The sequence below is a fragment of the Oryx dammah genome, unplaced genomic scaffold (genome assembly GCF_014754425.2).
Source record: "Oryx dammah isolate SB20612 unplaced genomic scaffold, SCBI_Odam_1.1 HiC_scaffold_29, whole genome shotgun sequence".
NCBI classification, from domain to species: Eukaryota; Metazoa; Chordata; class Mammalia; order Artiodactyla; family Bovidae; genus Oryx; species Oryx dammah.
In genome coordinates this window covers 21,337,063-21,362,449 of record NW_024070213.1, presented here as the reverse complement: position 1 = coordinate 21,362,449, position 25,387 = coordinate 21,337,063, and the positions used below count along the sequence as shown (strand labels likewise).

Sequence of the window (25,387 nt, the reverse complement as noted above, 5' to 3'; positions counted from 1 at the left end):
AATGTGCTCTATAGTCCCCTAACCTTTGGCAAGTAAGGCCCGGCTAGTCAAGGCTATGGTTTTTCCTGTGGTCATGTATGGATGTGAGAGTTGGACTGTGAAGAAGGCAGAGCGCCGAAGAATTGATGCTTTTGAACTGTGGTGTTGGAGAAGACTCTTGAGAGTCCCTTGGACTGCAAGGAGATCCAACCAGTCCATTCTGAAGGAGATCAGCCCTGGGATTTCTTTGGAAGGAATGATGCTAAAGCTGAAACTCCAGTACTTTGGCCACCTCATGTGAAGAGCTGACTCACTGGAAAAGACTGTGATGCTGGGAGGGATTGGGGGCAGGAGGAGAAGGGGACGACAGAGGATGAGATGGCTGGATGGCATCACTGACTCGATGGACGTGAGTCTGAACTCCGGGAGTTGGTGATGGACAGGGAGGCCTGGCGTGCTGCGATTCATGGGGTCGCAAAGAGTCAGACATGACTGAGAGACTGAACTGAACTGAACTGATAACTCTTTCTCTGACTTAGAGAACAGACTTTGGAGGTAGTGTGCAGATAAATATTTTACACCTAACATCCTCTATGCTATGCTTGGGGAAAGAACCAGAGATACCCAAGATGAGACAGTGATGATGCTGATGATAAAAGTTTATACTAACATAATCATCTGGTCGACCTCAAGTGATGCTGGAGTCCGTGCTCTTAAACACTGTGCCAGGTGACGTCTCCTGATATGCGAGTGCCTGGCATAGAGTCCAGAGGCCCATGTCACTGACACCTCAACTCCCCTACACAGACTCATGCCGTGAACACTTCCTCAGCACGAGGGGGAAAATGAAGCAGAGACCCCTTGTCCGGGCAGAGCAGGAGTGTTTTTAGACAGGCTGTTAGCATATCCAGAGAGGGATGGAGATGCACCGGGCAGAGACGGGAGCAGAGTCCAGCAGAAGAAGCACACAGACGGCATGGAGTGAGAATGGAGACCAGAGGAACACCCGAAGTGAGTGGATTCTGTGGCACACAACTGTGACAATTACAAGACGGAAACGTAGGTATGTGGTGACAGGGAGTCTTGGTCCCAGAAAAGGTGAAAGAGAAAATGGCTGATAAAAGACTGAAATAATGCCATCTGTAGCAACATAGATGGACCCAGAGGTTATCAAACTAAGTAAAGTCAGACAAAGAAAGATTAAATATACACACTGCAATATATAAAGTAGATACACCTACTGTATAGCACCAGGGACTATACTCAATATTCTGTAATAACCTATTAGGGAAAAGAGTCAGAAAAAGAATATATATGTATGTATATGTATGTATAATGGAATCACTTTGCTGTACACTTGAAATTACTACAACATTATCAACTATATTTTGATAAAAAAATTTAAAAAAAAAGAAAACAGCTGAGGTGTGCTAGGATGCTTCCCTGACAGCTCAGTTGGTAAAGAATCCACCTGCAATGCAGGAGACCTGGGTTTGTTCCCTGGGTTGGAAAGATCCCCTGAAGAAGGGGAAGGCTATCTAATCCAGTATTCTGACCTAGAGAATTCCACAGACTGTATAGTTCATGGGGTTACGACTTTCACTTTCACTTTGTGCTAGGATGTGGGAATAAATCCCTACTAAACGCTATTTTAATTGTGCCATTAACGCTCATTCTTCTACAGTAACATCCTATAAGAACCCCACTGGTGGTCTTGCTGCATTCTAAAGAAATGACTTTTACTCACTAAAAGAATTCTTTCATTTACACAGCTCCTTAGATTCCTGCAGAGAACTTGCATCTTCACTGTCCCATTTGCTCTGGAATGCAAGTTGCCTTAATTTTCTGCAAGAGCAGCTCTAGCAATGGTTGGATAAGTCCCTGGACAAGCGTCAAACTCTCTACTCATGTACAGAATGAGCCCTGGGGAGTGAGGCCAGGACAGCATCTAAAATCTCATGATATTGGGATTACCCTGGTGGTCCAGTGGTTAAGACTCTGCACTCCCACTACAGGGCACATGGGTTCGATCCCTGGTCAGGAAACTAAGATCCCATGTGCCACATGGTGAGGCTGAAAGAAAATAAAATGATGGAGCATTTTAAAAATTAAATTAAAAATATAAAAATCTCACAATACCAAAATACAGTCTGTCAACAAGGGCAGAAAAAAGTTAACTGTTGTCTCAAGCTCTACAGACACTTCCTCAAGAAATCCTTTGGGAATCCTTGAGACCTGAAAGAATGAGAGATGTTTTTAAAAGGAGTTTGGCTCTGGAAGTGTCCTCCCAAGAAACAATAGAGACAGCAAATGAGCCTTTGGTTCAGGACATCCCAACAAGTGTGATAAAGAACAGACTGTTAATAGTGGATAGACTTATGTACTGTGATTGTCACTGGTCGAAACACTTTTGATCACTTTTAGGTGTAGACAGTTGCGAGGAAGAGCCCTCCTGGCTTGCTCTGTGCTAGCCAAGAGGTCACTATGTCAATGGTTCTCTTCTAATAAGACCTTCTGGGCCTACCCTACCTAAAATTTACACCCCACTGACATTTCAAATCCTTTTTCTTGCTTTCTATTTTGATTCTCGGCATTTTTCTTACATGTGATACATAAAACTACTTTTTTCATCTTGTTTATTATCTGTTTCCTCAATGGAACGTTCAGGTCTTTGAGGAAGGGAGTCTGTCTCTTTTGTTCAGCGATACATCCTTACCACCTGGAGCAGAGCCTGGCCCAGAGCTGAATGAGTTCAGAAATGAAGCGAACATGTAGAGGTACATGCATAGAACATTCTAAAAAGCAAATTCTATCTCAGTGAGTGAAAAAGCAGCAGCCAAGGAGACAGAACCCTAATAAGGCTCACATAAATGAGAAAAAGAGAATTACTCTAAGTTGGGGAAAAAAAATGCACGTTCAAGATCGAGATCGAGATTCATTAAAAAGGAAAACAAAACGAACCAGGCTAAAAGCAAATACTGGTCATCTCATCACTAAAGTTAGCAACCATGGCTAACTGTCATATTTCCTTCTAATCTTTTTTAAAAAAGAGATTTAACATATCTGAAATCCTACTAACTATATAATATGTATTAATTTTTTCCACTTAATGATTTAACTCTTTGCTTAATATTACTTGATTTTCACTGACAGGAGGACCTAAATCAAGTGAAATTTACTTGGGACCTCGGGGCCTTGCACCAACCCCTGTGAGTCTCAAAGTCAGAATGAAGATGCGTTTTAGAATTATAAGTTCAAAGATGGCACAGAGGGGCTTCCCTGGTGGCTCAGTGGTAAAGAATCCACCTGCCAATGCAGGAGACACGGGTTCAATCCCTGGTCTGGGAAGATCCCACATGCCACAGAGCAACTAAGCCCATGTACCACAACTATTAAGCCTGTGCTCCAGAGCCCAGGAACTGCAGCTACTCAAGCCCGAGCACTCTGGAGCCTGTGATCTGGAACAAGAGAAGCCACTGCATCGAGAAGCCTGCACACGGCAAAGAAGAGCAGCCCCCGCTCACTGCAACGAGACAAAAGCTCACACAGCAACAAAGACCCAGCACAGTCAAAAGTCAATAAATTTACAAAAAAAAGACTAGAAAGAAATTTTTTAAACAAGATAATGAGATGTTAAAAATGTAGCCCCAAACCACCCTGGGCACACGGAAGACTACATTTCCCAGCCTCCTCTGGAGTTGGCTGTGGCCATGTGACTGAGTTTCAGCCAGAGTGACCTGCAACATTTCCAGGTCTGATCCAGCAGAACCTTGCATCTGTGCTACTCCACTGTTTTCCCCTCCTGCCAACTGGAATGCTATCAGCAATGTGGCCTTTGGATATGGCAGGGCCATAAAATGGGAGGAGCCTTGAATTCCTCACTCAATGGAGGAGTCACCTGCTAATCAGAAACATCCACCCTGAATATGAGCAAAAAATAAACTTCAGCGGCATTTGAGCCATTACACATTCTTGAGTCTATTTATAGCTGCAGTCTAGCCTACATTTACCTAATGAGTGTGCTGTGTGCTTAATCGCTCAGTCGTGTCCGTCTCTTTGTGACCCTTTGGACTGTAGCCTTCCAGGCTCGTCTCTCCATGGGATTTTCCAGGCAAGAATACTGGAGTAGGCTGCCACTCCCTCCTCCAGGGGATCTTTCTGACTCAGGGATCGAATTCACATCTCCCATGTCTCCTGCACTGGCAGGCGGATTCTTTACCCCACTGAGCCATCAGGACATTTACCTAACAGAACTCTCATAACCTTTATTTTCTGTAACAGAATAAAAAAGCTTATCAGTCACTATGACAAAGACATTGACACAGGTGAATATATTAACTTGTTCATTTAACAAGCATTTATTAAATGTCTACTATGTGCCAGGCATGTGCTGAGCATCACAGCAACATTCAAATGTACTAACACATTATTGATCGGGAGATTTTTGCAGAAGCTAATGCCTGTGGCTGGTGATTTATTTTGCAAGTGAAGACTGAAAGTCTCCAGTCAGTAATGTTTGGGTAACAAAAGACCTATTTATACATCTCTGGCCAATAATGTGTTACACTTCCTTATTTTTCTTCATGAAAGAGGCACAGGACAGGGACTGTCCTTCCCTGGCCCTACCTCTAGTTCTGTTACCATGTGCCCGGAATACTGCTCACCTGCTGGCTTACAGACTGCAGTTCCTCTGGCTTTCCTCACGAGAGAGGTGGCTGAGGGGCCTCCAATATCACCCATCCTCAAAGGCTGGAAAACGAGCTGCGGGAGAGAGTGGAGTGGGGCTCCAGTGCCTGGCCCGTGAGGCCTGTACTAGGAAAGCTGGCCGAGCCGGCTGTCCAGGGGCACGACTAGGGCAGCTGACCTGAAGGCAAACAGGGCTGCTGCTCACACATGCTTCACATCAGGATCCAGAGCCTGAATGGAGGGGAATCTCAAAGCAGTCGCATAATTGGGTTTTGCTCGGGCCTCGCCAAAACACACAGGCCCACATTTCCAAGAGGCGAGTAATAAACTCGATTGGGCCTTCATCCAGGATTTCTGCCTTTTGGCAGGCCAGCGCTGGTGCAAAGGAAGTAAGGGGCCGGGTCTGAGGAAGTGCTGTACAGCGTCCCTTACAGCCAGATATACCAGAATGTGCCCAATCCCTTAGCTGGAGTTCCTGCCATGCAGGGGACCAGCTGTGTTTCTTACTGGAGAGAAAGGCTGCCCAAAGGACAAGAAGGGGGCACAACTCTGTCCCAAGGGCTCAACCTGAAATTCACACTAGGGTAGCTTGTCAGACAGAAAGGAAATCTGGAACGTTCCAGAAATGCCTCGCCCTCAGCCTTTCAGCAAAAAGAAACCCAACATTTCAATGCTCTTGTCAAAATTTATAGCTTTAACCAATGCTGCCAAACCCACTTTATAATGTGAAGTCGAGCAAGCAGTGACCAATGCCAGGATATGTTTAAAAGCAGCAACAGGGATCTAACAGTGTTGTCATTGGGGGGACATTTGGTTCAAGGTGGCAGGCAAAGGGTAATATCCTCACCTGGACAGCGACTCACACAAAGCAGGCTTCTTGCTGAAGGGGCTCAGAGTGAATGCTAACACCAATTCGGACATGGATTCTCTGTGCAAACTGTGAGAAACTCACTTAACCTTGGTCAGCCTCTCCCCCAGCCCCATGAGAGGAAACATGGTACAGGAAGTCAGGTCAAATACTTGGAAAATGGCTCCAGCTGGGTCTCAAACATTACAGTATTGTCAACTGAAAGAAATCCCTGCCCAAGAACAGGAGCTCATTCCTTCCAACACTAGTTGAGAGCCTACAGCATGAAAAAGGAATAAAAACCCAATGATAAGGTTCTGTGGAAGTGGAATGTAAGTAGTAAGGTAAAGCAAAAAAAGAGGAGGGGAAATCAGAAAGATTCATCTTCTATTGTTTTAGTTATTAACTTGGAGAAAAAGCTTGGACAAATCCCCAATAAACTCAGAGACCCTTGGTTTTCAGTATGCCATGAAAGGGCTGAATTAGAGAAATTTGAGAGTGTCTTTATAATCCCACCTAATCATGTGGCCTAAGTGTCCATCTGAAAATGCTTCATTTGCATAATGTTAAGAGAGCACGCTTTCAACACAGGTAACAGTGAAACACACCGAGGCTACCAGAAGCACTCATGAATTTAGTTTTAAGGCCTTTAAGCAAGTACACAGAAACTGTAACAAAGTTAACCTAGTGGCTTCAGCTCAGCTAGGAAGGTAACATTCCCTCACTGACAGCAACTAGAGTGGGGCAGAAACAAGATCCAGGTCAGTGACTGTGAGCCACTCAGCTGTCTCAACTATATCTTCCTTGGGCTTCCTTCCAGGTCTTTGCCACTGGCCTTCCTCCCCACATCCCCGGCCCCTGCGGAAAGCCCTTACATTAGGGGGATGCACGTTCCTTTCTTCCTTACCTTTCAGTAACCCCGATTTCAATGGAAGATGTGACCTAAAACTGAAAGTGTCTGCCTGCCAACCTGAATCCTTAACTAGAAATGATGAGATACCAACAGAAATCACTGGAACGATCAAAGGCGAGATATTCACAGCTTAGAGGCCGAGGACCACTCACGTGCCACGTCCAGCTTCACATTTCCCACGGTCCATGCTCCACAGGCACCGGTTTGTTTTTTACAGAGCAGAATAAACAGTTAAATTAACTACAAAGACTCCAGACAGCACATGTCTGTGGCATGAAGGAAATCAGGCAGGGGTTGCAGACTGGGTTAAAAATGATCAGCTGTGCCTCTGTGTAGTTCTTTGTGATACTCAGGTTGTTGATAGTATTTAAGATGAGTCAATATTTAGGCTGCTGCTGGTATCAGGAAAGTTCACACAGGCCAATTCAGAGCAGTAAGGTTAGGCTTTTCTCTCTCAGTCATTATTTTATGTTGTTATTTTTTTCTATTAGTCATTATTTTTATTCAAAACAATAACAAGAGCTAATACCACAGTGTTTATTATATGGCAGACATGGTCCCATCCTTTACACAGAGTAACTCATTTAACCCTCACCAGAATCTTTCTGAGGCAGACTACTATTTTTATACTCATGTAACAGAAGAGGAAACAGGCTTAGAAGAATCAAGTCGCAGGACTTCCCTCGTGGTCCAGCGGCCAAGATTCCGCACTCGCCATGCAAGGGGAAAACCATCCCTGGTGGGGGAACTAGATCTCATGCACGTGTCAGAGCTGAGAGTTTGCATGTCACAACTAAAGATACCACGTGTCTCAACTAACAGACATGTCTCAACTGGGCACAGCCAAATTTAAAAATAAGAAGAATCAAGTAACTTGCTCGAGGTCACACAGCTCATTAAAGGCAGTGGCAGGGTCTGAACTCAGGAATGAGGCTCTGGAGTTCGCACTTAGAACCATCACACAAAACTGCTCACAAAATCAAGGCCCGCGTTCTTTCCACCTCCGCTGAGCCCTCAGTAACTCCTGGATTCACAGCTGTGCTCCTACTCAATAGGCACTCTCAACAAACCCTCTACTTCAGAAAAAATACACAGGCCCCTCAGGTGTGGCTGGTCTGTGCCCGGCGCCCTCTTTTTAAAAATCTGCCTAGTTCCCCCTGTTCTTCCAAAACAAATGCCCCCAGGGCTCTTGCTACCTCAGGGGCCTCACTCTCAGAATTCACCTTGTATCCTTTATCCACCACCTCTTCTCTCCTAACTCTTCACCCTCAACCCACTAGCCTGTTCTAATGTACTACCCACAACCCCCCCCCAAAAAAAACCCAAATTTCATTTGATTTTCATCCACTTTTAATTCCATAGTATCAATTTCTGCATCTGAGTAACAAGGGCCTTGGACCAGAAGTTCTCCCAGGTCCTTCCAGTTCTGACATCTGCTTCTTACTGGAGAGATTTCCTGGAACAAGTTTAGTTTCTCCACTGTCCCCCTGAAGCCCCGAGGTTAATTTTCTTCTGAGACTCTCAGCTGGTCCCACAGCTGGCAACACTCCCCTCTCTCCATTCATTTCCCAAATCCCAGTTTTCCTAGAAGACGTGACTTTAGCCTCACCCAATCCAGAATATTAGAATCTTGAACTCTCCCAGGCCTTCGGTTGTGAACCACAACTGAGTACTCCACATCGATGGCACCAATCTTTCATCTTGCTGTTCTGGTATCTTCGTCCCCTCACCTAGATGAAGCTCTCAGCGAGCAGGGACCATATTACACTTCTCTATCACCATTAAAGCCGCTCACTCTAGGTCAGCTGACAATAGCTGCTTGGCCATTCTGGCTGGCTGGCTGAGGGTCATCCTGAAGCTACTAGGGAAACTAGTGGTCAATGGACAAGACTCTCTGGTGTGAAGGAAGACACCCCTAGCTTTCACTCCTCTCTGATAAAACAAATTCCCATCAACTTTTTATTCAAGAGCATCATCCAAATTTAGTAATAGGAAAGCCCAGCTAACTTCTTGGTTTTCTTCTCTCTGAATCAGCAATGGTTACAGCCACATTTCCCTCTGAGCCAAACGGAAGTGATCCCAAGCGCTGCAGCTTTCAGAGCTTCTGGCTGATCCAGGTTCTACTTCCACTAATACACATTCTCCACGGTTATTAGGTTCCCTGACTTTTCCACACATATAGCATTATGTTACTTCCTTACACTTGCAACCCAATTTCCAGGAAACATCTGGAATAATATAAGCGAGCTGGTGTTTGATCAAAACGACATCCTCTGCTTTATTCCTTTGGAAGTGACTAATTTCAACCCTGGGGTTTGAAGTGAGTGCACACAGACACATGTGTTTCAGGAGTTTGCACCAAGAGAGATGACACGTCTCCGCTGAAAACCTGCAAACTGTGCTCACCTCTCTGGCCCTAAGAGAGCTAATGAGGCACTGCTCGTACCGGGCCTGCACTCTCTGCTTGGCAACAATTCTGGCCACTACTGATGGCTCAAAGTGAATTCCAAGGCTCCTCAAACGCAGAATTTTAAACTTAGTTTAACTGTCTTTAATGAACGCTCCACAGCACTGGTGCTCAACCCTGGGTACTTGTGAGAATTATCCAGAGGGTGTTCATGAACACCAAGGCCTGGCTTTCTCCCTCCCCGACCCACCTCCCTTCAAAAGTTTCCATCTAACTGGTTTGGAGTGAAATCAACATGTCACTTAAAAGCATCTCAGCTATATTGCATGAATGAAGGTGATATTTTAAGTATGATAATGGTACTCTGGCTGTGTTTTCAAAAAGGAGTTTTTGTCAATGGAAAAACTGGTTTAAAAAAAAAAAATCTCCATTTAGTTAATGGTATTGTACCAATGTGAATTTCCTGGTTTTGTCATTGTGCTAAGGCTTTGTAAGATGCTCGCTTTAGATAAAGTAATGAGAGACATATAAGGGATCCTCTGAATTATGTTTTGAACTGTTCTCTAAGTCTGAAAGTAATTCCAATTAAACAGTTTTTTAAAGTGGTCCTCTATTTTTAAAGACATATATGCTTAAACATTCATGAATGAAATAATATGCCTGAGATTTCCTGCAAAACAGACCAGTTGGGGAGGTGGAAGGGAGTGAGTGGGGGTGTGGATGAAACAGGGGTCTTCACAAGTTGATGCCTGTCGTAGCTGGACAGGACAGGACAGTAGCAGTGAGGAGAGGAAAGGCCCCAGTATTTGTCTGCTTCAGTGTCTGTGTAAAGGTTTCCACCATGTATACTGGTGTGAAAATTCCCAGGTGATTCTAACACTCACTCGGGCCCAAGAAACCACTCTGGAGTTGAGAGTGTGGTATAATGAACTCTGTCTGTCTGGTACTATCAACTACAAAATACTCTGCCCGGATCTTTGACAGTGAGCTAGTCACTTGATCTTTGACAGTGAGCTAGTCACTTAATCTTTCTGTACCACATTTTCCTAAACCATGAAGTGACAGGTATGGAGTAGAGGACCCTATCAAAAAGAAGACAGGAAACAGTAAAATGTTGATTTATTCTAAAATCTGAAAATTAATGACATAGTTAATTTCTAACACAGTCAAAAATGGTAAGGTCTTGCGTCTACAGAAGCACTTCCCAAAGAAGGCTCTGAAAAACACCACTCCTGGGACTTCCCTGGTGGTCTGGTGGTTAAGAATTTCCCTTCCAATAGAGGAGACTCAGGTTCAATCCTTGGTCAAGGAACTAAAATCCCATTACCATGCAGGGCAATTGGGCCCACATGCTGCAGTGAGGAGCCTGCATGCCGGAATGAAGATCCTCCAAGATACAACTAAGACCCAACGCAACCAAATAAATACTGTTGTTGTTTTGAGACAGAGAGAGAGAGAAGTTAGAGGTATGTGTACTGTGAAGATGCTAAAGATCAACTTAAAAAAAAAAAGACTATTCATATAAGATGTTAACAGATGCTACCCAAGAAAAGGGTTCCAAAATCAAATAAGTTTGAAAAGTGCTTATGTTCTTTACTGTAACATTGCAAAGAACTTTTAATAAGATAATATGCATTGGGAAGGGATGGAGCCAAAGCAAAAACAATACCCAGTTGTGGATGTGACTGGTAATAGAAGCAAGGTCCGATGCTGTAAAGAGTAATATTGCATAGGAACCTGGAATGTCAGGTCTATGAATCAAGGCAAATTGGAAGTGGTCAAAGAGGAGATGGCAAGAGTGAACGTGGACATTCTAGGAATCAGCGAACTAAAATGGACTGGAATGGGTGAATTTAACACAGATGACCTTTATATCTACTACTGCGGGCAGGAATCCCTCAGAAGAAATGGAGTAGCCATCATGGTCAACAAAAGAATCCAAAATGCAGTACCTGGATGCAATCTCAAAAATGACAGGATGATCTCTGTTTGTTTCCAAGGCAAACCATTCAATATCACAGTAATCCAAGTCTATGCCCCAACCAGTAACGCTGAAGAAGCTGAAGTTGAACGGTTCTATGAAGACCTACAAGACCTTTTAGAACTAATACCCAAAAAAGATGTCCTTTTCATTATAGGGGACTGGAATGCAAAAGTAGGAAGTCAAGAAACACCTGGAGTAACAGGCAAATTTGGCCTTGGAATACGGAATAAAGCAGGGCAAAGACTAATAGAGTGTTGCCAAGATAATGCACTGGTCATAGCAAACACCCTCTTCCAACAACACAAGAGAAGACTCTACACATGGACATCTCCAGATGGTCAACACCAAAATCAGACTGATTATATTCTCTGCAGGAAAAGATGGAGAAGCTCTATATAGTCAACAAAAACAAGACCAGGAGCTGACTGTGGCTCAGATCATGAACTCCTTATTACCAAATTCAGACTTAAATTGAAGAAAGCAGGGAAAACCACTAGACCATTCAGGTATGACCTAAATCAAATCCCTTACGATTATACAGTAGAAGTGAGAAATAGATTTAAGGGCCTAGATCTGATAGACAGAGTGCCTGATGAACTATGGAATGAGGTTCGTGACATTGTACAGGAGACAGGGATCAAGACCATCCCCATGGAAAAGAAATGCAAAAAAGCAAAATGGCTGTCTGGGGAGGCCTTACAAATAGCTGTGAAAAGAAGAGAAGCGAAAAGCCAAGGAGAAAAGGCAAGATATAAGCATCTGAATGCAGAGTTCCAAAGAATAGCAAGGAGAGATAAGAAAGCCTTCTTCAGCGATCAATGCAAAGAAATAGAGGGAAAGAACAGAATGGGAAAGACTAGAGATCTCTTCAAGAAAATTAGAGATACCAAGGGAAACTTCATGCAAAGGTAGGCTCAATAAAGGACAGAAATGGTATGGACCTAACAGAAGCAGAAGATATTATGAATAGATGGCAAGAATACACAGAAAAACTGTACAAAAAGGATCTTCACGACCCGGATAATCACGATGGTGTGATCACTCATCTAGAACCAGACATCTTGGAATGTGAAGTCAAGTGGGCCTTAGAAAGCATCACTACGAACAAAGCTAGAGGAGGTGATGGAATTCCAGTAGAGCTATTTCAAATCCTGAAAGATGATGCTATGAAAGTGCTGCATTCAATATGCCAGCAAATTTGGAAAACTCAGCAGTGGCCACAGGACTGGAAAAGGTCAGTTTTCATTCCAATCCCAAAGAAACACAATGCCAAAGAATGCTCAGACTACCACACAATTGCACTCATCTCACACGCTAGTAAAGTAATGCTCAAAATTCTCCAAGCTAGGCTTCAGCAATACATGAACCGTGAACTTCCTGATGTTTAAGCTGGTTTTAGAAAAGGCAGACGAACCAGAGATCAAATTGCCAACATCCACTGGATCATGGAAAAAGCAAGAGAGTTCCAGAAAAACATCTATTTCTGCTTTATTGACTATGCCAAAGCCTTTGACTGTGTGGATCACAATAAACTGTGGAAAGTTCTGAAAGAGATGGGAATACCAGACCACCTAACCTGGCTCTTGAGAAATCTGTATGCAGGTCAGGAAGCAACAGTTAGAACTGGACATGGAACAACAGACTGGTTCCAAATAGGAAAAGGAGTGTGGCAAGGCTGTATATTGTCACCTGCTTATTTAACTTATATGCAGAGTACATCATGAGAAACACTGGACTGGAAGAAACACAAGCTGGAATCAAGATTGCTGGGAGAAATCTCAATAACCTCAGATATGCAGATGACACCACCCTTGTGGCAGAAAGTGAAGAGGAACTAAAAAAACCTCTTGATGAAAGTAAAAGAGGAGAGTGAAAAAGTTGGCTTAAAGCTCAACATTCAGAAAATGAAGATCATGGCATCTGGTCCCATCACTCCATGGGAAATAGATGGAGAAACAGTAGAAACAGTGTCAGACTTTATGTTTTTGGGCTCCAAAATCACTGCAGATGGTGACTGCAGCCATGAAATTAAAAGACGCTTACTCCTTGGAAGAAAAGTTATGACCAACCTAGATAGCATATTCAAAAGCAGAAACATTACTTTGCCGACTAAGGTCCATCTAGTCAAGGCTATGGTTTTTCCAGTAGTCATGTATGGATGTGAGAGTTGGACTGTGAAGAAGGCTGAGTGCTGAAGAATTGATGCTTTTGAACTGTGGTGTTGGAGAAGAGTTTTGAGAGTCCCTTGGACTGCAAGGAGATCCAACCAGTCCATTCTGAAGGAGATCAGCCCTGGGATTTCTTTGGAAGGAATGGTGCTAAAGCTGAAGCTCCAGTACTTTGGCCACCTCATGTGAAAAGTTGACTCATTGGAAAAGACTGTGATGCTGGGAGGGATTGGGGGCAGGAGGAGAAGGGGACGACAGAGGATGAGATGGCTGGATGGCATCACTGACTCGATGGACATGAGTCTGAGTGAACTCTGGGAGTTGGTGATGGACAGGGAGGCCTGGTGTGCTGCGATTCATGGGGTCGCAAAGAGTCGCAAAGATTCAGTCATGACTGAGCGACTGAACTGAACTGAACTGAACTGATGCTTTGGGACTTTCTGAGGATGGTAATAAAATATGCAAGAAGTCTGACCTTCTTTGTATGGAACCAGTTTTACAGAACTTATCTTGGAAAATAATTCTCTAGATGAGTGGTTCCCAAATCCCATGTAATGGAGAATCACGTTCGTATCATTCAATAAGTTGATTAAAATAATGATTCACAGACCACATGCTAGGCCTACTGGAGAGGAGAGAAGAATTCAACACTAAAACAAAAACATCCAAGTGATTCTAATACATAGTCCTGTTTGGAACTTCCAAGTTCTGCTGACCATAATGTAGTAAAATAAGTCTAATATCGAAAAGGCCACATGCACGCTGATCAGTAAAAAAGGTCATATTTAATACTTTTACATATAAAAGTCTTTAGTCCATAAGAAAAGCATATATGCACACAACATGCCGTGGAGAGTAAATAGTAAAATAATGGAGGTACTGGCACATTTACATCTATCAGCAGAGTTAACAACTACTTTGTCACCTCAAGGATGTAGTGCTTCTGTTACTAACTGGTCATTAATTTGCAGTGATTCTCCACTTTCTCCCTGTGTGTTTCCTCATGTCCATCTTCTCCTGCCAGAGTCAATGACCAGGACCAATTTGTTAAACGTCAGGTAATGCCATTCACATACGTGGTTTCTCCAAGTTACAGCTCCTTACCTTCTCTTTATATGACATCACTTCAAGGTATCAGAAGAGAAATTCCTTCTTGACTGAAAATTTTTGTAAACATACTTACTTATACCTTGGTGCTCCCACAGCTGTGCGATGTGGTGGCCCAGTCAATGATATATTTAAATGTTTGAAAGAAGAATCCACTTATTGTTATTCATAATTGCTTAACATGTGTACCACACACTCTTTCATTTACTAAGTACTTTCACGTGAATTATCTTGTGTCTTTCTTCACAAAAACCCTGTGGGTTAAGTAGGCACAATTGTTTTTATCTAACCAATAAGAATCACTGAGCTCTTCCTGCTGACACAGTGAAAAATATAATTGAGGAAGATGTCAGATGCTTTGCTCCCAAAGAACTGATACTTGACTGGAGTATCACTTCTCAGTATCAGTATATAAAATATAAACTACACATAGGAAAGAGCTGAAGTGTCAGTCAAAGCAAATTAGTATGGCAGGACTTCACACATACTAACAACAGTTAACACATACTGAGCAATTTAATCTTCACTCAACCCTTCGGGAGATGAAGAGGTAAGGTGAAGTCGCTCAGTCGTGTCCGACTCTTTGCAACCCCGTGGACTGTAACCTACTAGGCTTTCCCATCCGTGGGATTCTCCAGGCAAGAATACTGGAGTGGATTGCCATTTCCTTCTCCAGGGGATCTTCCCGACCGGTTACTACTATTAGACCCATTTTTCATATGAGGAAACTGAGACCAAGAGAAGGGAGGTAATCTTTCCAAGCAAATAAATGGAGAACCAGGATTCAAACTTCAGATTAGTGTACTCCATAGATCACTCTTTTCCATCACCACATTTTACTGGTGGGAAAGCCAATGTTCCCAAAGTCATGGGGACAAATGTCAAGACATCGAAACAGAAAATGACTACTTCCCAAAAAAGTGGGGTCAGTGGTGCTACACCCCAGGAGAAGAGGACCCAGGAGTCACAGGGAATCACAAGACTGAGTCAGCCATGCTACTTTCTCGCGATCCATTACCTCTTTGATTCGTTTCACCAAAGCGTTCTGGTCGAAAGCCACGGCCTCAGCGCACTGATGGAGGTGGTCCTGGTAGCGGAGACAGAGCTGCAGCACTTGCTGGGAGTCCAGTTTCTCCAGTTTGGCATTTGTTGGGGAAGTCTGGCCACTCAACAGCCCTTCAAAGCAGAAGAAAAGAAAAAAAAATGAAATGAAAAATTACTAGTAAACTTGTGAATAAAGTAGTTTAAAAACAAGTTCACGGAAGATAGAGTAAGAGGTTTAAACTTAACCTTGCATCTTTTCTCGTGTGCTGGTGACAGTCACAGCAACCATCATTTACGGAGCGTCTGGTAGGAACCAAGCACTTGGCAAAGTGCCTCCTGGGCATTATTTTTCAGACTTATAATTGCCCAGGAAAGTAAATGACCATTAGCTGCATTTTACAAGTGAGGAACCCAAGATGCAGAGAGGTTAAGTAACTTACCTAAAGTCACACAGTAAATGGTTTCCATAAGACACAGCACCTGACCTTATGGCACTACTTTAAGATATTAAGAATATAAATCCCTTCTTGACCAAAAGAACTTTAAAATGGTTGTCTGAGAAACAGAAGAAAATATATATAAGGAAACTATTAGGAAATACAAACATGAAGACATTTAAAACCTGAGCAGGATGTCCACTAACATGCCATGAGCCTCATCCTTTACATTTTCTTCCAACATTAGTTTAGCTGGATAACTATTAAATTCCCTTAAATTTGAACAGGACATTATTTTTCAAAGCCTTTCACACAGAATTACCTTACCTTTCTTTAAGGTGTACAGACCAGGATAATTATTAGTATTTATTTGAAACATGAAATATCAGTTAAAGAGCTTAAATGACATACTAAGGGTCACACAACAAAGTCCTGACCAGAACACAAGTCCCCTGATTTCTGATCAAGTGCTTCCTTCCAACTCAAAGGTTCACAAACTTTTTGGTGTCAGGACATTTTGATCCTCCCAGAAATTATCGAGGACCCCAAAGCACTTGTGTATGTAGTTTAAAGCAATATTCAAAGCTGTTAAAAATTAAAACTGAGCAGAGGGAGGAGAAAGTGAGAATCGAGAGTAGCACTGAGACATATGCATTACCGCATGTAAAACAGATAGATAGCCAGTTAGAGGTTGCTGGTGTAACTCAGGGAGCTCGATCTGGTGCTCTGTGACAACCCAGAGGGGTGGGATGGGGTGGGAGAAGAGAGGGAGGGGACATATGTATACCTATGGCTGATTCATGTTGCTGTATGGCAGAAACCAACACAACATTGTAAAGCAAATGTCCTCCAATCAAAAAGTGAAAAAAAAAAAAAAAACCAGAAAATTCTTGAACACTTATCATTTTTAAAAATAATATTACTCAGCTATTAAAAAGAATGCATTTGAATCAGTTCTAATGAGGTAGATGAAACTGGAGCCTATTATACAGAGTGAAATAAGTCAGAAAGAAAAACACCAATACAGTATATTAATGCATATATATGGAATTTAGAAAGATGGTAATGATGACCCTATATGCAAGACTGCAAAAGAGACACAAATATAAAGAACTGACTTTTGGACTCTCTGGGAGAAGGCGAGCGTAGGATGATTTGAGACAGTAGCACTGAAACATGTATATTAACATATGTGAAGAGATCACCAGTCCAAGTTCGATGCATGAAACAGGGCACTCAAAGTCGGTGCACCGGGACAACCCTAAGGGATGGGATGGGGAGGGAGCTGGGAGGGGGGTTCAGGATGCGGGACACATGTACACCCATGGCTAATTCACATCAATGTATGGCAAAAACCACTACAGTATTGTAAAGTAATTAGCCTCCAGTTAAAATAAATAAATTAATAATAATAATAATAACCCCATATGTGTTAATGTAAATAACATATTTTAAAGGATATAACTACTTTCTCAAACAAAGAAGTGAGAAGAGTGGCATTCATTTACATTTTTGTAAGTCTTTTCACTGTCTTGGCTTCATAGCAAACAGCTAGAGTCTCAGACCTGCTTCTGCATTTAATATGTTGCTATTTTACATCATGAAGCCTCTGAAAAACTCTACTGTACACTTTTGTAAGAGGATGAGAGTAATTAACAATCATCTAAGTATTACTGTGAAAGTGGTTTTGACCTCTGAGAATTCCTACTGGGAGCCTGGGTATCTCACGCACCCTCTTCCACTCCCAGAGTGGTACACTCACACCAGAGCCAACGGCACAGGGCAGATCCGAAATACACATGAGAAGCGCACGCACCGGGCCCTGTTAGGATGGACTCGCGCACCCAGGCTTGTCTTGGGAAGCCTTCCCCACTGCTGCCTCCCAGCCACCAATGTCAAACCTCCACTGGTTCTGAGGAACTGGGGCGTAAGCCAAGTTCTTCATCCCCTAAAGAAGCTGGAGGCTGGCTGACCCGATGGAGCTGTTCCAGAGAATTCTCTCAGCTCCTCCTCTGGCCTGACAGCAGAGTGCGCGCTGCACCCCGCAGGGCCCTGCTCCCCCACCTCCACTGCCGACCCTGGCAAGGGACAGCCTGGAGCTCCTCAGAGCCTGCCTCCCCATAGGAGCTTTTGACAGGGTTGACTTTGGCAGAAATAAGGATTTATGTTTTAGATCTGACGTTTTTATTGAGATCCTGTGTACAGATCTTGTGTATTCCTTCACCTAGCTTCTCCCAAAGGCAACATTTTGCAAAGCTATAATACAGTATCACAGTCAGGACACTGACTTGGGTAGGACCCACTGATCTGCTCAGATATCCCCACTTTACTTGGACGTGTGTTTAGCTCTGTACAGTTTTTTCATATGCGTAGGTTTGGGTATCACTACCACAGTCAGATATGGAGCCATTCCAACACCACCAGAAGTTCTGTTGCTTTTTATAACCACAACTACCCCTCTTCCATCCTCAGCTCCAACAACCACTAATCTGTTCACCATTTCTAAACTTTTGCCATTTCAAAAATGTTCAAAAAGGGAAAAATCCAAAATGTAACCATTTGGGATTGACTTTTTTCACTCAACATAATCCCCCAGAGATTCATTTACTTGTTGCATGTATCAGTAGTTCGTTCATTTTAATTTCTGAGTAGTCCTCCATGGTATGTATCACCCAGAGTTTGGTTAACTATTCACCTGTTGAAGGACATTTGGGTTGTTTCCAGTTTGGGGCTATGACAAAACAAAGATGCTATGGACAGTCGCCATACGGGTTTTTCTTTTTTTTTTTTTTTCCGGGTTTTTCTGTAAACACAGATTTTCATTTCTCTGGGATGCATGCCCAAGAGTACAATTGCAAAACAAAACAAAGGGTACAGTCAGCAAAGACAAGACCGGGAGCTGACTGTGGCTCAGATCATGAACGCCTTATTGCAAAATTCAGACTTAAATTGAAGAAAGTAGGGAAAACTTCTAGACCATTCAGGTATAACCTAAATCAAATCTCTAACACTTATACAGTAGAAGTGAGAAATAGATTCAAGGGATTAGATCTGATAGAAAGAGTGCCTGAAGAACTATGGACAGAGGTTCTTAACACTGTACAGGAGGTGGTGATCAAAACCATCTGCAAGAAGAAATGCAAAAAGGCTAACTGGCTGTCTGATGAGGCCTTACAAATAGCTGAGAAAAGAAGAGAAGTGAAAGGAAGAGGAGAAAAGGAAAGATATACCCATCTGAATGCAGAGTGCCAAAGAATAGCAAGGAGACATTAGAAAGCTTTCCTGTGAACAATGTAAAGAAATAGAGGAAAACAACAGAATGGGAAAGACTAGAGATCTCTTCAAGAAAATCAGAGATACCAAGGGAACATTTCATGCAAAGATGGGCACAATAAAGGACAGAAATGGTGTGGACCTAACAGAAGCAGAAGATGTTAAGAAGAGGTGGCAAGAATACACAGAAGAACTACACAAAAAAAACTCTTAATGACCCAGATAACCATAACGGTGTGGTCACTCAACTAGACTAGTCATCTTGGAGTGAGAAGTCAAGTGGGTCTTAGGAAGCATCACTGCAAACAAAGCTAGTGGAGTTGATGGAATTCCAACCGAGCTATTTCAAATCCTATAAGACAATGCTGTGAAAATGCTGCACTCAACATGCCAGAAAATATGGAAAACTCAGCCGTGGCCACAGGACTGGAAAAGATGTTTTCATTCCAATCCCAAAGAAAGTCAATGCCAAAGAACATTCAAACTACCACAAAATTGCACTCACTTCATGTTAGCAAAATTCTCCAAGCCAGGCTTCAACAGTATATGAACTGAGAATTTCCAGATGTTCAAGCTACATTTACAAAAGGCAGTGGAATCAGGAACCAGTGGAATTGCCAACATTCGTTAAATCATCAAAAAAGCAAGAGAATTCCAGAAAAACATCTACTTCTGCTTCACTGACTACGCTAACACCTTTGACTGTGGGAATCACAACAAACTGTGGAAAACTCTTTAAAGAGATGGGAATACCAGATCACCTGACCTGCCTCCTGCGAAACTTGTATGTAGGTCAAGAAGCAACAGATAGAACTGGACATGAACAATGGACCTGTTCAAAATTGGGAAAGGAGTACGTCAAGGCTGTATACTGTCACTCTGTTTATTTAACTTCTGTGCAGAGTACATCATGTGAAATGCCAGGCTGGATGAAGCACGAAATGGAATCAAGATTCTCAGGAGAAATATCAATAACCTCTGATATGCAAATGACACCACCCTTATGGCAGAAAGTGAAGAACTAAAGGGCCTCTTGATGAAAGTGAAAGAGGAGAATGAAAAAGCTGGCTTAAAACTCAACATTCAAAATACAAAGATCATGGCATCCAGTCCCATCACTTCATGGCAAATAGATGGGGAAACAGTAGAAACAGTGACAGATTTTATTTTCTGGGGCTCCAAAATCACTGCAGATGGTGACTGCAGCCAGGAAATTAAAAGACACTTACTCCTTGGAAGAAAAGCCATGACAAAACGAGACAGAGTATTAAAAAGCAGAGACATTACTTTGCCAACAAAGGTCCATTTAGTCAACGCTATGGTTTTTCCAGTGGTCACGTATGGATGTGAGACTTGGACCATAAGGAAGGCTGAGTGCTGCAGAACTGATGCTTTTGAACTGCAGTGCTAGAGAAGACTCTTGAGAGGCCCTTGGACTGCAGGAAGACGAAACCAGACAATCCTAAAGGAAATCAGTCTTGAATATTCATTGGAAGGACTGATGCTGAAGCTGAAGCTCCAATAGTTTGGCCACCTGATGCAAAGAGCCAACTTATTTAAAAGACCCTGATGCTGGGAAATAGGAGGAGAAGGAGACGACAGAGGATGAGAAGGTGTGATGGCATCACTGATTCAATGTACATGAGTTTGAGCAAGCTCCTAGAGATGGTGAAGGACAGGGATGCCTGGCATACTGCAATCCATGAGGTCGCAAAGAGTCAGACACGACTAAGCAACTGGACAGCAACAACAATTGCTGGGTTGCATGACAACTACATGTTCAGTTTTATAAGTAACTGCCAAACATTTTTCTAGAGTGTCCATCCTGAGAAAATGTGGGGTTTTTCAGACCACTAAAATCTCCTAACAAAGTTATCAATGGCTACGCCACTACTGACAAAGAATACAGTTCCAGGAATGCAGACTTGGAAAGAAAGGCACCTAGAGCATTTTGTTGTCAATCTAGGACTGAAGTCGTAGAAAGACTGAAGACAAACTGTGAGAAGAGGAATTAAATGATTCTGTGCCATCAAAAGTGGGCCAGGATTTAAAAAAAAAAAAAAGTGGGCCACGATAACACAAAGACCATAAAGGAAACATTGACATATCCAAAAGATAAAAATCAAGATTCCTCATGGCAAAAAGCAGTGTAAGCTAAAACAAAACAGAAAACCTGCAAGAAATATTTGCTACATGTAACATAAACGGTAAGCTTCCTATTAGATAAAGAGCTCCTAGAAACTGGCAAGCAAAAAATCAGCAAAAGCAAGTCAGACAAAGGATATGAATGGCATTTCACAAAAAAGTAAATACCGATGCCACAACAATAAGATGCAAAAGTTCACTCATAATAAGAAAAATAGAAAAGAAGACTTCACTGGAAGTGCATTCTTCTCTCAAACTGGTAAAAATCCAAAAGTGTGATTAGAAACTCTGTGGGTGGAACTATGAAGAAACAGGCATTGCTGACTTGTATGTAAGCTGCTAATGTCATCATAGAGGGTGATTTGGCAAAGATATCAATTTATGCAGTTATAAATGCATAAAGCCATTAATGCAGCAATTACTCTAATAAGAATTTATACGTTAGCACACATGCTAAATGATGTATCATTATTTAAATGATTAGTCATTGTAGCAGTGACTATAATAGTAAAAGGAGAGTGAATACCTCAATATCCATCAAGGGAGCTTGCTATCAGTATCAATCAAGGTACATCCATAAATGGTAATACATGGCCATGGAAAAGAATGAAGATGGTCTATACGTGTGTGTGTTAGTCACTCAGTCACGTCCAACTCTTTGTGACCTCAGGGACTGCAGCCAACCAGGCTCCTCTGTCCATGGAATTCTCCAGGCAAGAATACTGGAGTGGGTAGCTGCTCCTTCTCCAAAGGATTTTCCAAACCCAGGCATCGAACCCATATCTCCTGCACTGCAGGCAGATTCTTTACCATCTGAGCCACTAGGGAAACCCAAGGTTTGTACATATTCACATGGAAAAATCTCCCAAGGATATGAAGTTATAAAAGAAAGGTATATAAAAAATGAAGAAAATACATTGCCTTGGTGAATTTATCATGTTCAAATTGTCTTATTAATATAGTAAAGTTTTTCTAGTGTATCTTGGCTTTTTCAGGTGATATCTTTAAAAAGACTTTTTTCATTTATGTATAATGTCTACAGTACTTATTTTATACCCCTATTGTATTTCTAAGACTCTCTTAGACAGTTAAATGTAAGTGGTAATTGCTGGAATCTCAATCAAGCTCTTGAATTAAAATGTGAAGATTTAAGTATTTTGCTGTTCATTGTGTAATTGCTATTGGTAGTTATTAAACAGTCTTTACCATATTTAAATAGTTTAATTATCAAGAATGGGGGACCTCCCTAGTGGTCCAGTGGTTTTGATTCCAGGCTAACAGTGCAAGAGGCCCGGGTTCAATCCCTGGTCAGGGAACTAGATCCCACATGCTGCAACTAAGATTCGGTGCAGCCAAATTAATTAATTAATTTAAAAAAAAAAAAAAGAGAGAGAGCAAGCTGAGGAAATCTTCAGGAGGAGAAAGGCTTCTCAGGGTCCCTGCTGTGCGTTTCCATATATACTTCAGAGTGAGGCCTGCTCTCAGCCTGCACCTGCTCCTCGAAGGTGAGTGAGGAAGATTCCAGAGCCTGCCCTGAAGAGTGGCGGGGAGGAGAGCTCCAGCCAGGGCTGGCCCATGGCACCAGAGGCTGAAGCAGAGGGCATCCAAACCAGCGACAGATCTTCAATCAAAACCCTGACCCTTCTTCCTACAAAAATGAGGGAAGTGGGGGGAAAGTTTGCTAAGTCTAGAAGGTACCCTAAGGTGTTCAAAGGAAGCCGCTCAGCAACTCCAAGGTCAGAGAAATTACACTTGAAGGGACTTCCCTGCTGGTCCAGTGGTTAAGACTCCATACTTCTAAAGCAGGGGGTATGGCTTCTATCCCTGGTTGGGGTACTAAGATCCCACATGCTGTGTAGCCAAAAAATAAATTAATTAATTAATTAAAATTTAAGAAAGAAAAGGAAATCACCCTTATAAACTGCAACTATACCCTCCCCTAAACACCTAAAAACAAAGCCCAGGTACACAGGTCTATTATCAGAATGTGCTTCTTAGACTCACAGGAATCTAAAAGAAACTGAAGGAGCAAGACAGAAAGAGGAAAAAAAAAAAAAAGATGGGCCACTTTTTCTACTCCTGAAGTTACAGAGCTCCAACAAGACAGGCTAGTCCTGCAGGCAATGAGAATAAAGTTTTCTGGGGTTCTCAAGTGTCAGGAACTCAGCTTCCCCATTCTGATGCCTGAAGCACCCCTATATCTTCTGATGAAAGGAGGAGAGCAGACAGAAATCTGGGTACATTCAGAAATGGTAAATTTTTTTCTTTTGCAGGAAACCATATATTGCCTGCCCTCCAAGAGGTTTTTATTTGGAATACATGTTCATTTAAAAAAATTGTTGATGCTTTAACTGTGTGCTCTCCTGCTCTGTCAACCTTTACGTGAACACAGCCAACCAGCAGCCCTCATTCACATTACCTGCCTGGCCTCTGAGGGCCTCTAGGCTTATACCTCTATTTTGAGTCTTACTTAAGAACTCCAGTGATAACCTAAACCCCTAGCTTAGGTAACAGACAATGAACCCTCTATACCCTTGAAATGATCTTTTGTATAGTTTTATAAATGCTCTTTATGGTTAAGTCTTTTTTTCCTTTTTTACATTTTATTACATAAATTTTCAAATATACAGAAAAGAAAAACTATATACCCAAATATGATCTAGAATCAGCCACTGACGTTTTATCACATCTATTAATACTTCATCCTTTTGTTGTCTTTTCCTAAGCCATTAAAAAATTAGCAGTCGTGACACTTCATCCCTGATATTCTATTCTTTTATGATTTATGGTTAGTTTTTCATGTTAAACAAAAGTTTCTAAACTATGTCTTCCTTACTGTGTTAGGGAACAGGGCCATTACCCTCAGCTTTCTAACTCTTCTTTAGCTTAACACAGTGATGTACACAACGTAGATGTTTATTGACCTAACGACGTGATTTAATAGATTCCATATTTGCAAATGGTAAATACTGAGACATACCCTAATATCCTGTTGAAACCACTCTGTTTACACAGGAATGAAGAGTGGGCTCTGGGGAATGGGTGAGGACCACGTCTGAGTATTACACAGATACAGCAACTTGCCATTTGTACCTACCTCTCTTTGTAAAGTGTTGAGTGGAAAAACCATCAGGGTTAGAAATTTGGAAAAGATTTTTGCTGAGAAATCTTTTTCTTTATGAAATGTCAGGTAGGAAAAAAAAAAGTTTTTCTAAAAGTATAGTACAGAGCCATATGGCTATTAACCTATGCTATTACCAAGCTGAATTCCTTGACTTTTAAAAACTTAGTTACTTTCAGGAGTAGAAATCAGTATTATGAGTAATAGCACTCAAATTTGGGAAATAGTATAACAAGCGTCATTTTCTTCTGCAGAACCAGAAAGCAGAAGCTATGTAACTTTGACAACAGCTATTGTGAAGGTACAACTAAGCAACAGATCTTGAGAAAGAAGATGGAACTGGAGGAATCAACTTGCCTGACTTCAGGCTCTACTACAAAGCCACAGTCATCAAGACAGTATAGTACTGGCACAAAGACAGAAATATAGATCAATGGAACAAAACAGAAAGCCCAGAGATAAACCCACACACATATGGACACCTTATCTTTGACAAAAGGGAGTAAAGACAATCTCTTTAACAAGTGGTGCTGGGAAAACTGGTCAACCACTTGTAAAAAAATGGAACTAGATCACTTTCTAACACCGCACACAAAGATAAACTCAAAACGGATTAAAGATCTAAATGTAAGACCAGAAACTATAAAACTCCTAGAGGAGAACATAGGCAAAACACTCTCTGACATAAACCACAGCAGAATCCTCTATGATCCACCTCCCAGAATTCTGGAAATAAAAGCAAAAATAAACAAATGGGACCTAATTAAAATTAAAAACTTCTGCACAACAAAGGAAAATATAAGCAAAGTGAAAAGACAGCCTTCCGAATGGGAGAAAATAATAGCAAATGAAACAACTGACAAACAACTAATCTCAAAAATATACAAGCAACTCCTGCAGCTCAATTCCAGAAAAATAAACGACCCAATCAAAAAATGGGCCAAAGAACTAAATAGACATTTCTCCAAAGAAGACATACGGATGGCTAACAAACACATGAAAAGATGCTCAACATCACTCATTATTAGAGAAATGCAAATCAAAACCACAATGAGGTACCACTTCACACCAGTCAGAATGTCTGCGATCCAAAAATCTGCAAGCAATAAATGCTGGAGAGGGTGTGGAGAGAAGGGAACCCTCCTACACTGTTGGTGGGAATGCAAACTAGTACAGCCACTATGGAGAACAGTGTGGAGATTCCTTAAAAAATTGGAAATAGAACTGCCTTATGACCCAGCAATCCCATTGCTGGGCATACACACTGAGGAAACCA

General features: G+C 42.0%; 1 protein-coding gene across 2 annotated transcripts in view; it reads right to left on the bottom strand.

Annotated features, from left to right (window-relative positions):
- BORCS5 (BLOC-1 related complex subunit 5) overlaps positions 1 to 25,387 on the bottom strand; it is a 98,076-nt gene that overhangs the window by 16,877 nt on the left and 55,812 nt on the right. For both annotated transcript variants that reach the window (XM_040235202.1, XM_040235201.1), the window contains exon 3: positions 15,110 to 15,267. In XM_040235202.1, coding sequence (XP_040091136.1) covers positions 15,110 to 15,267 — 158 coding nt within the window. The remainder of the gene's footprint in view (positions 1 to 15,109; positions 15,268 to 25,387) is intronic.